Source organism: Mirounga angustirostris, unplaced genomic scaffold (genome assembly GCF_029215605.1).
Source record: "Mirounga angustirostris isolate CCGP_5_RB_7025 unplaced genomic scaffold, mMirAng1.0.hap1 SCAF_8, whole genome shotgun sequence".
NCBI classification, from domain to species: Eukaryota; Metazoa; Chordata; class Mammalia; order Carnivora; family Phocidae; genus Mirounga; species Mirounga angustirostris.
This window is the reverse complement of record NW_026991716.1, coordinates 123,225,415-123,240,905: the sequence shown is the minus strand read 5'-3', so window position 1 is coordinate 123,240,905 and position 15,491 is coordinate 123,225,415. Positions and strand designations below refer to the sequence as shown.

The window sequence follows — 15,491 nt, the reverse complement described above, 5'->3', positions numbered from 1 at the left end:
TGGCATTAAGTTAATGCCAATTCATAAAAAACATCTGCCATGCCTCATTCCATGGGATGGCAGACCTTGATGTTTCTTTCAGTGTGTGTAGAATTTTTAAAAATGAATGAAGCAGACACTTAGCATAGACAGATGAATGACACTTTTTGAGTTTCTTTGCTTTATATGTGTTTTTGTTTCCTGGTCTCTACTTTTTGGCGTTCTTTCTTTGTTCCGGGTTTCTGTTGTGTGGCTCAATACCGTCCTTCCAGCCAAAGGCGCTACCCACTTCCAGCTCTGTCTTATCGCTGCCCTGGTGACCAGGCTCCTTCCTCTCATTGCCTTTTCACTACTTTGAGTCATGAGCTTAGGTTACCATTTTTAAACTTCAGGAAAGCTCCCTGCTGCAATTCACTCCCTGACCCCCCAGCATCGCCTTTTCACAAGTTGGTACCAAATTAGTCTCTCTGCTACAATTACTGCAGCAACATGCACACAATCAGGACATGATTTATTTGCAAGATAATGAATTAGCAAGCTAAGAAAAAGAGGCACATTCCCACAGGTTTTTGTGTCTTGGTGGTGTTAAGTAGAAAAGAGAGATCTTCTGAAGTCTATGCCACTACAGCATAAGTAGAGAGTCGTAGACCCGCAAATCCCTCTGATGCCAGGATACCACATCTGGGGTATCAGAAGCTTTCTCTGGTATAATCCACTGATGCTGGTGGAGCATGTGTGGTGAGACTGTCCTGTTCTGGCCCTGGCCAGGTGGACTGAGACTGGCATTTTGTGAGATGTTGGGACATCTTCAGTCAACTGCAGTCACGAAAGTACAAGCTTTTAGTGCCAATATGCTATTGTTATTAAAAACTAATAGTTGGGGCGCCTGGGTGGCTCAGTTGGTTAAGCGACTGCCTTCGACTCAGGTCATGATCCTGGAGTCCCTGGATCGAGTTCCGCATTGGGCTCCCTGCTCGGCGAGGAGCCTGCTTTTCCCTCTAACCCCCCCCCATGTACTCTCTCTCTCTCTCTCATTCTCGCTCTCTCAAATAAATAAATAAATCTTAAAAAAAAAAAAAAACTAATAGCAACTCACAGTCAACTCAGGCAAAAGAATTGAAGAAGTGGACTAAGGAAGTTCATCTAATTTTTGGATATGTGACCAGAAAATTGTTGGAAGGAAATTGGTTTTCTTAGCCACTGAGTTTGCAACCAGTTGGTTTTTTTATACCAGTTCACCTGGATACTTAATACAATGATTAAACTTTACCATTGATGAAGGCCAACTGTAGAGCCACTGGTCTATTACCCAGTTTAATTATCTCTCTAGAGAATTTATAGCTAGCTGCTTCGTTCATGTGATAAGAGGGAATAGATCTGGGAATGCTCCCTGAAGAAGGGGCAGTTGGTGCAAAGTACTTCCCATTTAATGTTTTATCACATCATTTTTGAGTGGCAGAGGAGGAGTTTATCTTTCTGTGATGTGTGAAGACGATTTTTATTGCCAGGGTAAAACAGAATTGATGATACTATGAGAAGTATTTCTCCTGATTGCTATATTGGATGAGTGTTGCACCCTCTCTGAATAATGTATGAAAGTATTAAATTAGAATAACCGTGAAAATAAACCTTTTTGATGGAAATTCTTTAAGCAATACCTTGTCTTGTTGCTTAACATGGGCCAAGAGCTCACAGGTCAGTGACTGTGGCATGAAAGGATCTTCTAGGCTAGCAGGACACACTCATCCTCTGGTTCAGTCTGGAGTGGTAGTATCCAGGGAGCAGGTTTGGAAGAGATGATAGTCAACCACTGGGATCCTACTACTCTGCTGTTTCTGCCCTAATGCCCTCTGGTTAATCTTAATATAGACAGATGATAGATAGATAGATGATAGATAGATGGAAGGAAGGAAAGAAGGAAAGAAGGAAAGGGGGAGAGGTCTTTCGCTCATCAGTATTTTTTGAGGGTCTAATATGTGTGTCTCAAGGATGATGATTAAAAAATGTTATGGTTTCTGGCCTCAACTTTTTTAAACAAAAAACTTCCCTGTTCCATTTTTAAAGTTTTGGTAGATAAATTAGCAAAGGAGACAAAGAAAAATGTGTCTTGGTTTCCAGTATGTAGTGCAAAGAACATCGTGTCTAGTGAAAGAGTCAACATTCAGTTCTTTTTTGTTTTATGTTATGTTAATCGCCATACATTACATCAGTAGTTTTTGATGTAGTGTTCCATGATTCATTGTTTGCATATAACACCCAGTGCTCCATGCAGTATGTGCCCTCCTTAATACCCATCACCGGGCTAACCCATCCCCCCACCCCCCTCCCCTCTAGAACCCTCAGTTTGTTTTTCAGAGTCCATAGTCTCTCATGGTTCGTCTCCCCCTCCGATTTCCCCCCCTTCATCCTTCCCCTCCTGTTATCTTCTTCTTCTTCTTTTTTTTAAACATATAATGTATTATTTGTTTCAGAGGTACAGGTCTGTGATTCATCAGCCTTACACAATTCACAGCACTCACCATAGCACATACCCTCCCCAATGTCTATCACCCAGCCACCCCATCCCTCCCACCCCCCCACCCCTCCAGCAACCCTCAGTTTGTTTCCCGAGATTAAGAATTCCTCATATCAGTGAGATCGTATGATACATGTCTTTCTCTGATTGACTTATTTCGCTCAGCATAATACCCTCCAGTTCCATCCACATCCTATGGCTTGCTATCTGTGTGATCTTGAGCAAGTCACTTAACATCTCGGCCACAGTTTCTTAATCTGTTTATGGCAGCCAGGGAGGTGGGCCAAGCAGATTTCTGTCCTTGAAAGAATTAGCCATTCAGCTGTGAGGAATGCTGTTAACTGACAGCCTCGTGCTCTTAGTGCCATCAGGACAGACCTCAGTTTTCAAGCTAAAGCTAACTCTCCCTGCAGCCCCCAGCCAGTGACTGAGCCTGGATCCATCCCCACTGAGCATATGCTTCCTCTCCTCTTTACCTTTACATGCATCAGATTCCCTGCTTCCTCTGCTCTGCAATGAACTCCTTGCACTCCTACCTCCTTCTTCGCATTTGCTTCCAGAGCACCTACTGACAATGTTGAAAAGATGAGTGGGATGATAAGACCTGGTACATGGGATATATATACACACACATATATACATACACATAATACAACCCGCATGAGTTCATTATTAGCATTTCCATATCAAAGTGTTTCTTACCAAGATATACAATGATATCACAATGATAAGGCTCAAATTACAGAACAAAATAGGGTTGCAAATGGGGTAAACACCAAGGTAGAAAAATCATATTGAGAGTGTCTCTGGAGGGTAAAGAAGGGGTGAACGCAGGGGGAGAGGATGTGCAGAAAGGCCTGGTAGTGTTTGGAGCAGTGGAAGTGCTTACATGGTAAAAATTCTACTGCACACTTACTTCTGGGGTTGTCATCATTTAATCGCTGATCGGTAAAGGTCTGAAAATGACGCTTTCATTCTTAACACAAATATAATTCTATTGTATTTAGAACATATTGAGTACATCGTAGTGTTAGAGGACACTTCCTTCATCACTCCCTTTGTTAGCCTTGAGTCAGAGACCCCATGAATGGGACAGCTCTCTTTGACCCCTCACAGACCCCCATTCTGATTAGGTGTCTGCCGTGGATGTCACGGAATAGCAACCAAAAGCAAAATGGAAACAATGACCAAGCTACATTTTATCTGAAACTTTGAATCTTTGATAATTATAATTAAAAGAGGATTCATTTAATTATCTTCAAAGATTATTACTCTAGGCATCACAGTTCTTCCACCTTAACTGATGTTTGATGTAGGAAACATGCCTTTTTCTAGATCAGAGCAAAGACAAGAGGGATTTGTTGTTGTGTTGTTGTAGTATTTAAATGACTGTCATACTAGAAAATTCTCCCCTTCCCTAACTTATGAGGCCCTTGTGATTATAGGATTGATGATTTCATTACTTCGCCTGCACTTCCAGGATAATAATTTGTTTCTAGCTTGAATAAGGTGTAGTCCAAAACAGGGTAAGGGCTAAGCCTGACACAGAGTAATAGAGATAATGCATAATTTATCATTCCCAGGCTGGTCTCACAGTCTAAATAGAACTGGATGAATCATTAATGGTATAGAGCATACCTTGAGCTTTAGAACAGAAACATCCTTGAAATGAATGAGAACTTTTTTTTTTTTTTTTGGTCTCTCTCCTGGATTACTACCATACTTGACAAGTTTATATCTATCTGATTTTAAGTTCTCAAAAACTAAAACTAAAAATAAACTGAGTACCTTTTAGATGACAGTCCTTTAAAAGAATAAATCTCAGGAACTGAAACCTGATAATCTCATTCAAGCCTGATAATCTCATAGTCTTAAATTGTGTTTTGCTACAGAAACAATTGCAGAAAATAAGTTCTCTTTCAGGACTGGGACCATGAAATCTGGAATTCTGGCCCCCAGTGTTAAGTGTCCTCACTCATTAATTACCAAGATGGAATTTAAATGAACATGATAATATAAACAGAAGATATTAAGACATAATAATCTTGAGTTCCCAGCTGTGTAGTTGAAAGTGAGTTGGAACTGTTTGACATATTTAATGTTAACTATTTTGGTGGATAGTTGCCTTACAAAAACTGGCCTTGATTTATCATTGATAAAGAAGCTAGTCTTCCACCCAGGGTGCCTCTTGAGCGGGAATTTATTCCTTTAAATGAATGTCTTGCACATTGGACTAACCAGTTTGTCTGTCACCACCATTTTGTCATCTGTTCTGTGGAAAACTTAAAAAAAAAAGCCAATTTTCAGACTTGTCACTCCAATTATACTCATCAACACTTAAGAAAAATATTAAAAGTCTTCTCAGTATATAAACAGATGGCAATCGTTTTACTTTCTTTTGAATTTAAAAACCTACTATTAGTGTTTTTTGCTCAGTGAACTTTTTCTGGTAATTATCCATTATTTTCTTTTCCTTCTCTTTTACAAAAAAAAAAAAAAAAAACAGAACTGAAATGTGTCTCTGTACCTAGTGGAAAACACACTGCATGTTTTATCACATTGCTGTTTAAAAACAAAAGTCACTTTTCACAGACCAACAGCTTCATTCAAGGATTCTAAAAGACAACTGAGAAATCTCTTGTGTCTAAAAAGTGAAAAATCAATAGAGGGATGAGGTAGTTTTAAAGTGTTTTGAATGAATGAGGGGCTGAAATAGCTTGATCTATTTGACCTCACATGAAGAGTCCTGGTCCTAAATATTGTGCTCTCTGCTTCCCCGTGCAGAATTTAAGAAGAGGATTACCTCAGGTTCCTTACTTCAGTCTCTATGGAGACCAAGAAGGTGCTTATGAACATCCAGGCTCCAGCCTTTTCCCTGAGGGTCCTAATGACTATGTCTTCAGTCATCTTCCACTCCACTCTCAGCAGCAAGTGAGAGCTCCTATCCCCATGGTGCCAGTTGGTGGGATCCAAATGGTTCACTCCATGCCGCCGGCCCTTTCCAGTTTACATCCTCCACCCACATTGCCTCTGCCAGTGGAGGGCTCTGAGGAGAAGAAGGGCGCCTCCAGGGAATCCTTCCCTCAGGATCCCGATGTCCTTTTGAAACAGAATGAGAAGCAATCTCCTCACGTTTTGCGGTCATCTGGTCCACCTCGCACGCCCTCCTCTCCTCGGCTATTGATGAAACAGAGCACTTCAGAAGACAGCCTAAATTCAACAGAGAGGGAACAGGAGGAAAACATTCAGACTTGTACAAAAGCCATTGCCTCTCTCCGGATTGCCACAGAAGAGGCCGCTCTGCTTGGGGCAGATCAGCCAGTGCAGGTGCAGGAAGCCCACCAGAAACCCTTGGAAAGTGCACATGTTAGCATTAGACACTTTAGTGGACCTGAGCCAGGTCAGCCCTGCACCTCAGCCACCCACCCTGACTTGCATGATGGTGAAAAGGACAAGTTTGGTACATCACAGACTGCATTAGCTCCCTCCCCGTTTTATGGCACGAGTCGTGTGGATGACAAACAGTCGGGCTTTCATAGCTGCAAAGAGTTACCTTCAAGCACAGAGGGAGGCAATGAGCCTTCGGCAGAGAAGAGTCAACTACAGTGATCTAAGATGCATGGAGACTTTCATTTCCACATTTCCCCATTTTGTTCTTTGTTTTTGTTTTTCTAGAAATAGAGGTAATCAAGTTTATAGCATGCCTGTCCTAAGTTACAGTAGTTTGCTATTATATATACTTTTGTTATATCAAAAGAATTAGGTAAATTAACAAGTCATCATGAGCCTGACCAAAACAAAATTTGAAATTAACCTATTGGGTCTGGTACTTTTAAAATTGTACAGATGTTTGTGCCTTTTCTTTACTTTGCTTATATTCTTATAAGCATTTTTTAGCAGTACTTTGTACATATTTTAGAATTTGTGTATCTGCTTTGTAATAAATGTAATTTCTTTCCTTTTTTGGACACTTGGATCTAAATGATGTAAAGCAAAACAGCATCAATATATATGTGAGGTTGCACTAAAACATATTTTTATATGATTAAAACTGAACAGCTTTTATGTACAGCTCTGATTCTGTAATACTAATATTTATTTACTTTGTTTCATAAATTGTACATTTTTTCTTAATGTTGTGGATTGCTTTTCTATGTGAAGCATGGGATTTACTGTTGCGTAACTAGAACAAAAATGTATATTGTAAACAAGATATTTAAACTAGAGTATCTTATTCTGCACTTATGCATTAGTTAAAAAAAAGATAAAGGATGTATCAGTCAGTTCTTAACTCTTGTAAATTTTTTTGTCTCTTGTTTGCTGGATTGACTATAACTTAAGTGCTGATTGTGATTTTAAACTTATAGTACCGTAAAGCATTAAAGTAAACAATGTGCTATTGTGAGTTTTTTCAAAGCTTTATAAATCAGTTATAAATAATATTAAAAGTATTTGGTCTTATGTGAACATGTTGATCTATATACTCATCTAAAAATATGGGAAAACATTCCGCCCCATGTAAATATGTACAAGTGCATCACTGGTACAATTTTATGTAACTCAGTTGGACACTAGGTTGACACAGACCTATGCTAGGGTGTCTTTAAAAATTAAAGTGACAAAGCACATGGGACTGTGTAGAGCTTGGTTATCGGCCGGCCCGGTGGCTTGGCAGGCAGTGCTGTGCGCTGCCCGTGGAGAAGACCTGGCCTTACAGATCTCCTTGGTTCTTGCTGCACAAGATGGTAACCGGAACTAAGGCTGCGACGGAGGGGATGTGCTTGGACTCTGAGGGTTAGGAGTGGACACGGGGAAGGGGCGTGGAGACCTCTCACCAGCCTTTCCTCTCAGCCAGTCCACATGGTAACAGGGTGGGCATCAGCTTTAGGGGAAGCCACTTCACCCTCTTGAAGAGGGCAAGAGTGTCAGGCTCCTGGCTATCTCAGGGGGAACGGGGAAAAGAAGCTTTCCAGGGAAAAGAATTTGTGGGAGGATGATGTCTTTTGTACACAACATGCAGAATGGGCTTTGGTTAGCGTGGAAGGTGGGCAGAGCCTTTGTTTGTAGGTCCGGAAGAATGGAAGAAAGGGAGGGGGTACAACAACACGTGTGCACACATGCACATGTGTGTGCATGCACACACACACACACACACACACAATCTGGGTTATCTTTGTGCTATATAGTGGATTATAATTCTGTGAAACCAAGTTTGTATATTGAATTACATTAAGGAGTGTTCTTTAAAAAGAGAAATAAATATACAATTACATGCTTGAGGTGTCTAGTTTTTAATGTGTTGTTTTACATTTTAATTTCTCGATTTTGTTTCTAAAGAAATTCTGATGCCACCGACATACCATCTGTGCTTTTAGTTGCTAGGCTTTGCCCATTCCGAGGTATGCTGAGCATGAATGCTTTTAACAAGTGAGAAGACAGTCATTGGCTTCCATATGTCATTCAATTAGGACAGATAGTGGTCACCACCGTGTGAGCTCTAGAAATGGAGTCACCAGATCCTAAGCATGGGCATGGGCAGAATACATTGCATCTGCAAAGAGTCATGAATAAATCAAATGACCATTTCCTCTTCTGCCTCCCTCTCGGTAGGCATACATATCTGAAATTCCACTGGGGAAATCTCTTTATTCTTGCTGAGGTGACTGAAGGCAAAAACCAACTGAAATAAATATACCATAAAATATCCACAAATCAGAGTTCTTTAGTACAAAAGAGTAGAACCTTTCTAATAATGAAAGTGGAGGCTCATTAAAGGTCAAAATCTATCAGTATTTCCATTATAAAACTCTTAAATTGGTGGATTTGCAACTTACCTGTGTGGTTTTATGAGCCAGACTGTCTTTTGAAATTATGGTTTACAAAAGGGAATTAAAGGTCAACACAAGCAGCCAGCCTAAAATCTGTCTCTCATTGAGAAGAAATCCTGAAACATTGAATTACATAAGGGTGATTTGTGTGTCTTATTCCTCATTGTGTGTGTGTGTGTGTGTGTGTGTGAGAACCCTTCTGATTGCTTCCTCTTCTAATTCATCTCTTGTATTCACTCATTCATAAAACAGTTTTTGAGTGCCTACTATGAACTGGCTACGATGATGGGCATTGGGGAGGATGGAAGTACTCCTGCCATCAAGGAGCTCGAGTAAAAGGAAAGACATGTATATGAGTGTATGTAATATGATGTTAGAACTAAAATAATGGTATATTTGGTGTGTTTTGCTGTCATGAAGAAGAGCAATTACCCTGCTGAGAATGGAAGGAGGGGCAGGACAGGCTTCATCACAGAGTTGGCCTTGGAACAGATCTTTAAAATAGTAGATTGGGGGCGCCTGGGTGGCTCAGTTGTTAAGCGTCTGCCTTCGGCTCAGGTCATGATCCCAGGGTCCTGGGATCGAGCCCCGCGTCGGGCTCTCTGCTCGGCGGGAAGCCTGCTTCTCCCTCTCCCACTCCCCCTGCTTGTGTTCCCTCTCTCGCTGTGTTTCTCTCTGTCAAATAAATAAATAAAATCTTTAAAAAAATAATAAAAATAAATAAAATAGTAGATTGACTTATTCAACAGAGAAATTCTCATCACCGACCTTAGGACACTGTTCTTTGTGCTAGGTGTACAGTACTGCACAAAACAAATCAAGTTCTTGTCTTCATGGAGTTCATATTCTAATAGAGAGGCATTAAAAAAAGTGGGGAAGGGCATGTTGGATGAGCAAGGATGTGTAAAGCAGGGAGTGGGTAAAAAGCCAGATGGAGCTGGCTCCTTGCTTATGTGATAGGGTGGTATGTGTGCTTAAGCCAGAAAGACACATCAAAGTCCAATTTCCTAATCCAGGCTAAGGACATCAGATCTGGCTCTGTAAGCAACAGGAAGCTGAGCCAAGGAAGGATTGAAACAAGCAAGTGGCATTACTGTTGCTTGTGTTGTTCTTATTTAGAAAAGAAAAAAAAAAAAAATCACCGTGGCAGCAATGAAGATAGTGGATTTGAGGCAGAAAGAGTGGAGGCAGGGGACCAGTTGGGAGAATTATGAAGTTGTGTCATTTCCATGGAAATAAAAGCAGAAACAATCCAAGCAGATGATGGGAAAAGAAGGGACAGTTTTGCTTAATGAAGAACTAATAATAACTAGTGACTGACTTGGTGTCTGGGATGAGAGAGATGGAGGGGGTAAAGATGACTGGAATTCTTGACTTGGGCAGTGGAAAGAGGGTGGTGTCCTTAACCGTCAGGTGGATTTATACCAGCTGCAGGTAAGGAAAGCAGTTTAGAATGAGTTCAGTCTCAAGAAAGACCTAAGCTGGAGACTGGCTTGTTACTTCTTGTCACTTAGTCATAGCTGAGGGTGCTGACTTGGAGGAAATCGCTCAAGCCATACAAAGGGACAGAAGAAGACATTTGAGGACTTCCAAAGGGAGGACAGGCAACTTGGGAGTGAACCAAGAAGATGTATTTTTGAAATTTTTGAAAACTTGGTTTTCATAACTTCTTCAAGATAGTTTCTAGAAAGCAAAACCTTAAGAACATCATTTTTGAGGCCAACTCTGGTTGTGGAATTATAAAGTGATGGCATTTCCTGAGCAGCATCATGGCAGCTTTATTATTAAATAATTAATTAGAGGTTGTTAAACCAACCTGTCATTTACAAATGCCTCTCCAAAGCCTGTGGTTCAAAGAAGTTAGGTGAAGTTTTCGAGGAGAAATAGATTGTTCGCTGCACTTTCTAATACAATCATCTAGCCCTAGCTACCTGCAGCTACTGAGCTCTTGAAATGGGGTGAGTGTAATTGAGAGACTGGATTTTAAATTTTACTTAATTATACTTACTTTAAACTTCAGTAACCACACGTGGCTAACGGGTCCTGAATGGGACAGCCTGGCTTCAGCACAAGCTGTACCCCACACCTCTATCTACATTCATTCATTTTATAAATATGGAGCTCTCATCATTTGCCAAGCTCTATCCTTGGTATTAGATATATAGCAGTGAACAACAAAAACAAAACAAAACAAAACATCTGCTTCATAGAACTGTATTCAATGCTTACTGTTAAACATCCAGTTAAGGAATTTGGTGATGCAGTCCTATCAATTGTTCCTCTTTCTATTGAGTCTTGGACCTTGGAACTCACCCAAAGAATAACAACCAAAGCATAATTTTATGAAGGGGTAGACAGGCTCCCTATAGGTGACTCCTCTTCCTCCTGCTGGAAATCACTGTCAAAAGCTAGGTTGCAGATACATCACATCCTCAGGACTGATGTGGAGCCTCCCACATCCTGCCTTAGTCTAAATGCCTACCCTTCAGTGGGTTCAAGAGAGATGTGTCCAGCCTCCAAGAAGGGCCCCAGCTCATCCTACAGCTTCTACACAAGAAGTAGAGGTCCGGGGGGAGAGAGCTGTCCTCTCCTAGGCCCTAGAAATCCTGCCTTCCTTTTCTGCTTATCACATTTAAGTAAACAGGAGGGAGGAAGAAGAAGCGTCAACATAGTTTTGTCTTGAAGTCATAGGACAGCTCTGCCGTTCTTTCTTCCACAGTAACAAAAGGAGCCGAGTGAGGGAAGAAATGGAGGATGTTCCTTTCTCTACCTGAGCTTCCATGCTGACTTCTACGTGAGAAACCTGGAAGAAAAGGCTTCTCTTTTCCACTATTTCCCATTGTTCTAAATAGCCAAACTTACGGACAACCGTACTGTGACTTTTCCCCTCCTGGAGGAAACCTGCCATCACCAAGGACCCACCACTTCCCCCAGAACACATTCTATGGTTCTCTGTTATCCTCTTGAAACCAGGGAGATTATAAATCAAGTGATATTTAACTGAAACAGATGAATTAGATAAAATAACTGCATCTTAGGTAAAAAAAAAAAAAAAATAGACCATACAGACTTTTCTGGAGAGAATTAAGCTCATTAGACAATGATTTGAATAACTATTTTCTCAAATCTCCTAAGGAGAGTTCCTAACTAGGACCATCCTCATGCATAGGATAGAAGTTAAATCATAATATACAATGGGTGTCCTAGGGCATTAGGCTTACAATTCCTGTGGAACCCTGTTTGTGAAGGGGTGGACTGGGATATGTTCCCCGACTCAGCAGAAGCCCCATCACATCGTCAAATCTGGCTTACCAGAAGTTATATATCACAATTTTGGATATAGCAGGTAAAATAAAATGTTATTAAAATTGATTTCCCATGTTTCCCTTTCTAAATGTTGGTACAGAAAATTGGAAATTGTATATATATATATCACAGGAAAGCATGAAATTCTCTCAAACTTACTTGAAATGTGGCTAGTTCGAATTGATATATGCTGTAAATGTAAATCGTATGCCAGATTTTGAAGACATAGCATAAGGAGGATGCCAAATATCTCATTTATAATTTTTCATACTGATAATGTGTTGAAATGATTCAATTTTGGATATAGTAGGTAAAATAAAATGTTATTAAAATTGATTTCCCATGTTTCCCTTTCTAAATGTTGGTACAGAAAATTGGAAATTGTATTTGTGGCTCACATGGTACTTCTGGATGATGCTGGGGAGAGAATAAATCTGATAGGGTGAGAGGGGGGATAGCTCAGCTTGGAGGCCATTTCCATAATCAAGGTGGGAAATGATGGTAGCTTTTCCTTTTTTTCTGAAAAACAAACAAACAAACAAACAAACAAAAAAAAACCCACAAAACAAAACTGCTCTGTATCAGTGGTTTATACTCTTGTCAAACCCAGTGCCATCTTCTTTTCCTGATACGTATTTTATAGTGCTTCTTCAAAAATTTCCATATAATATCCTAACTGCATACAAGGGAGAAAAGACAGGAAAGTAATTTATAATACATTTTTACTTATTTTGCTCAACAGTTCAATAGTCCTTAACTATTACAGTTAAAGATTACAATAGAAGGGGCACCTGAGTGGCTCAGTTGGTTGAGCGACCAACTCTTGGTTTGGGCTCAGGTCACGGTCTCATGAGTTGTGGTCTTATGGGTCATGGTCTCATGGGTCATGGTCTCATGGGTAATGGGATCAAGCACTCAGCAGGGAGTCTGCTTTAAGATTCTCTCCTTCTGCCCTTCCCCCCACTCTCTCTCTTTCTCTAAAATAAATAACTAAATCTTTCTAAATAAAGATTACAATAGAAGATTTAATGAAGGAGTTTGGTGCTTTCCTCTCTACCTAGAACACCAGGCACACAACAGCTCCAAGGGGCAAGCTCTTACCAACATGCTGGACTGGGGACTCCTGCACCACAAGTGACATTTGCCTCCAGGACATGATTTTCTGAAATGATGAACAAATCTTGGAAAGTTCCCAACAAAACAAAATACAATTTTGTCTTGATTTCCATGCTTGTTGCCCTTCCAGAAAAAGAAATCAGTCTATAGTTAGTTCTGCTATAAAACTTGTTTTAAAATTTGTTCCAACACAATTGATATGTTAGGGAACAATTTGAACATAACGTGTTTGCTTATGCATGACTTTTTCAGCGGGAAACACTAGGTGAACCCGGAAACCTGCACTTAGTTGGGTGAGCCCTGTGGGAATACACACATGTACACACTCACATGTCGAATACCTACCAGCCATCTCATTTCACCACCTGCACCCCAAGCCTCATGTGCACGTAGTTTATGTTGTGACTTTCTGTCCAATTTCTGATGACCCTTCTCCCACCACTTCACAATAACACAAACTGCAGTTCTTTCATTGCCCACTTCCACTAGCTAGCTTCATGTCTTTTTCAAATAAAGTACTATATTTATTGTAGTACTTGTGTATTTCTTAACCATTTAATGTGTGTAAAACTGTGCTACTATTCTTACTGGGGTCATAGCTTATTCTTTGTATGTCACTGCTGAGTCCTATGCCTAACCCCATTTTTCTAATATGTGCCATGGTTTTTACTGCACAATTTTGCATAGCACAGTCATTTTTAGGAACACACATGTCTTCTTATAGCAGAAATGACTTCTTAAACATCTATCCCTCCGTCAAAATTTGGTCTTATTTGTCTTTCGAATAAAACAAGAGTTCGGTTTAATGTTCATATAAATCTCAATAGATGTTGCACTTTCATGAGTGTCTGGAGAGACGTTAGAAAGTTGTGCAAAACATTCCTCCGCCTTGCTGGGACTCCAGCATCCCAGAACCCTGTCTACTAAACGCCAGTCGTACCCCGCAATCACAGCACTGATCCAAAAGCCTCCATAAATTTCCAAATGACCCTGGAGGGGTGTGTGTTACACTGACCCAGTTGAGAACCACTGGTCTGTTTGAAGCTGGGGGAAGCAGATAAAGAGGATTATAAGTTCATCAGACAGAAATGTATTTATTTATCCCAAAAAGCTCATCCTCAATAATTCAGAGTCGAACATTTTGGGTTTTATGCCTGAGAAAATATTTCAAAGCATTTGACAGTTTCTGTAAGTCTATCCTGAATATAGTTGTTGACACATAGGTACACCCATAGTGTGTTAAGTAGACTCCCACTGTTTCAGTCAATTTAAAAATAATGATGGCAAGAACTGCTTTTATTCTATGGCGTCTTGCTGGTATTACAAAAATGATCAAGTTCAAATCCAAGTAAGCCAGACACCAAGATTTCTACTGTTTCTATTATACTATCCTAGTCTGTGCAATGTCACTATTACCATGTTTATTTCATGTAGTAACAAAGAAGGTTTGGAAAACCTACACACATGAAAACATCACTTTACACACACATTCCAGGATCTTCAAACTGAACTCTACCCAATGGACTCTTGTAAGAGTAACTGCATTTCTTCATTCCTTCCATAAACCCAGCAGAATGCTCAAAGCTGCTCTCTATACATCTGTGCATTTTTGCTGTCGCCAGTTGACTTATATGCAGCTGAACTGAATCCCAAACCAGTTTAGGCAAGTTTTGTGGATTATCGAAGTTACATAATTTAAATCGCCTATAAATCTATGAAGTACCAAAGCAAAAGGAGAGAGTGCTTGCACCTGTAACTACTAACAGGGTAAGCTCTTTTGAACAACTAAATAAAGGTGACTCATTAAAAATTGCCATTGCATTTTGTGTGGGTGACACAATAATTAAAAATTCAAAGTAAAAAGTAAAAACAATTATTTCACTTTCTGATTGATTCTTGAATGTCTTTAAATTCTCACTCCTTTTTAAATTCTCACTCCTCTTTAAATAAAGTGAAATTGGGATTTAAACAATACATTATGATTGGGTTTTATCTAAGCTCTGTGAGTAGGTCTCCAAGCACAGACTCATGCTCAAAGGCAAGGGGGTGCGCCACACCACACTAAAAAATGGTAAATATATAGGCATTTTAGACTTTTTAATTAAAAGAAAATATTTAAAGATGTATGTTTCAAGTTTTTATGATCCTTGACTTTGTAAAATCAACCAACAACCTACTAGTTCTGGTTGCATCGTGTAAGATGACTTTTACTGTGCATTGCATTTCTAGAATTTGGCATGATAGAACCAAACCATAACAGCCAATAATGGAGTATTCACAAGTAGCAGAAATTATATAGACATAGGTCATCATTTGTTTGTCTTTATACAATTAGGTACAGTATAAATAAAAAATAACCTCTTTTGTCTACTTTCCTGAACCAAAACCAAAAACCAAAAAAACAAAGTCTAAGGAAAATTCCAAATTGAATACTTATTAACTGTTTTCTTTTCTAACAACCTCTGTTTTCCTACTAATCATCTTCATTTTCCTGAGATGGCGAGGGGAGATTAATTAGCTGCACCCTTAATTTAAAAATGCAAACATCACCACGGAAAACTTTTCACATTCTTTATCCATGAGTGAGATCTCAGAATTAAAATAGCTATTTTGATTCCAACCAGTAACTATAAACACCAAAGTAAACAAATCCTGCATTATGGGGAAAGATGGCAAGAAGCAGCAGGAGTGGTATTTAGAAGGTCGATTTATTTCTTTGGAAGGCCTGTTTTTCAGGTACACTACAC

The 15,491-nt window shown here is 39.7% G+C and overlaps 1 protein-coding gene across 5 annotated transcripts in view; it reads left to right on the top strand.

The window, feature by feature from the left end:
• Window positions 1–7,773, top strand: part of HIVEP2 (HIVEP zinc finger 2) — a 200,281-nt gene extending 192,508 nt beyond the window's left edge. For all 5 annotated transcript variants that reach the window (XM_054505569.2, XM_045865647.3, XM_054505568.2 and 2 more), the window contains exon 10: window positions 5,279–7,773. In XM_054505569.2, the coding sequence (XP_054361544.1) occupies window positions 5,279–6,103 (825 nt within the window). In that variant the 3' untranslated portion in view covers window positions 6,104–7,773. The remainder of the gene's footprint in view (window positions 1–5,278) is intronic.
• Window positions 7,774–15,491: the final 7,718 nt, after the last annotated feature.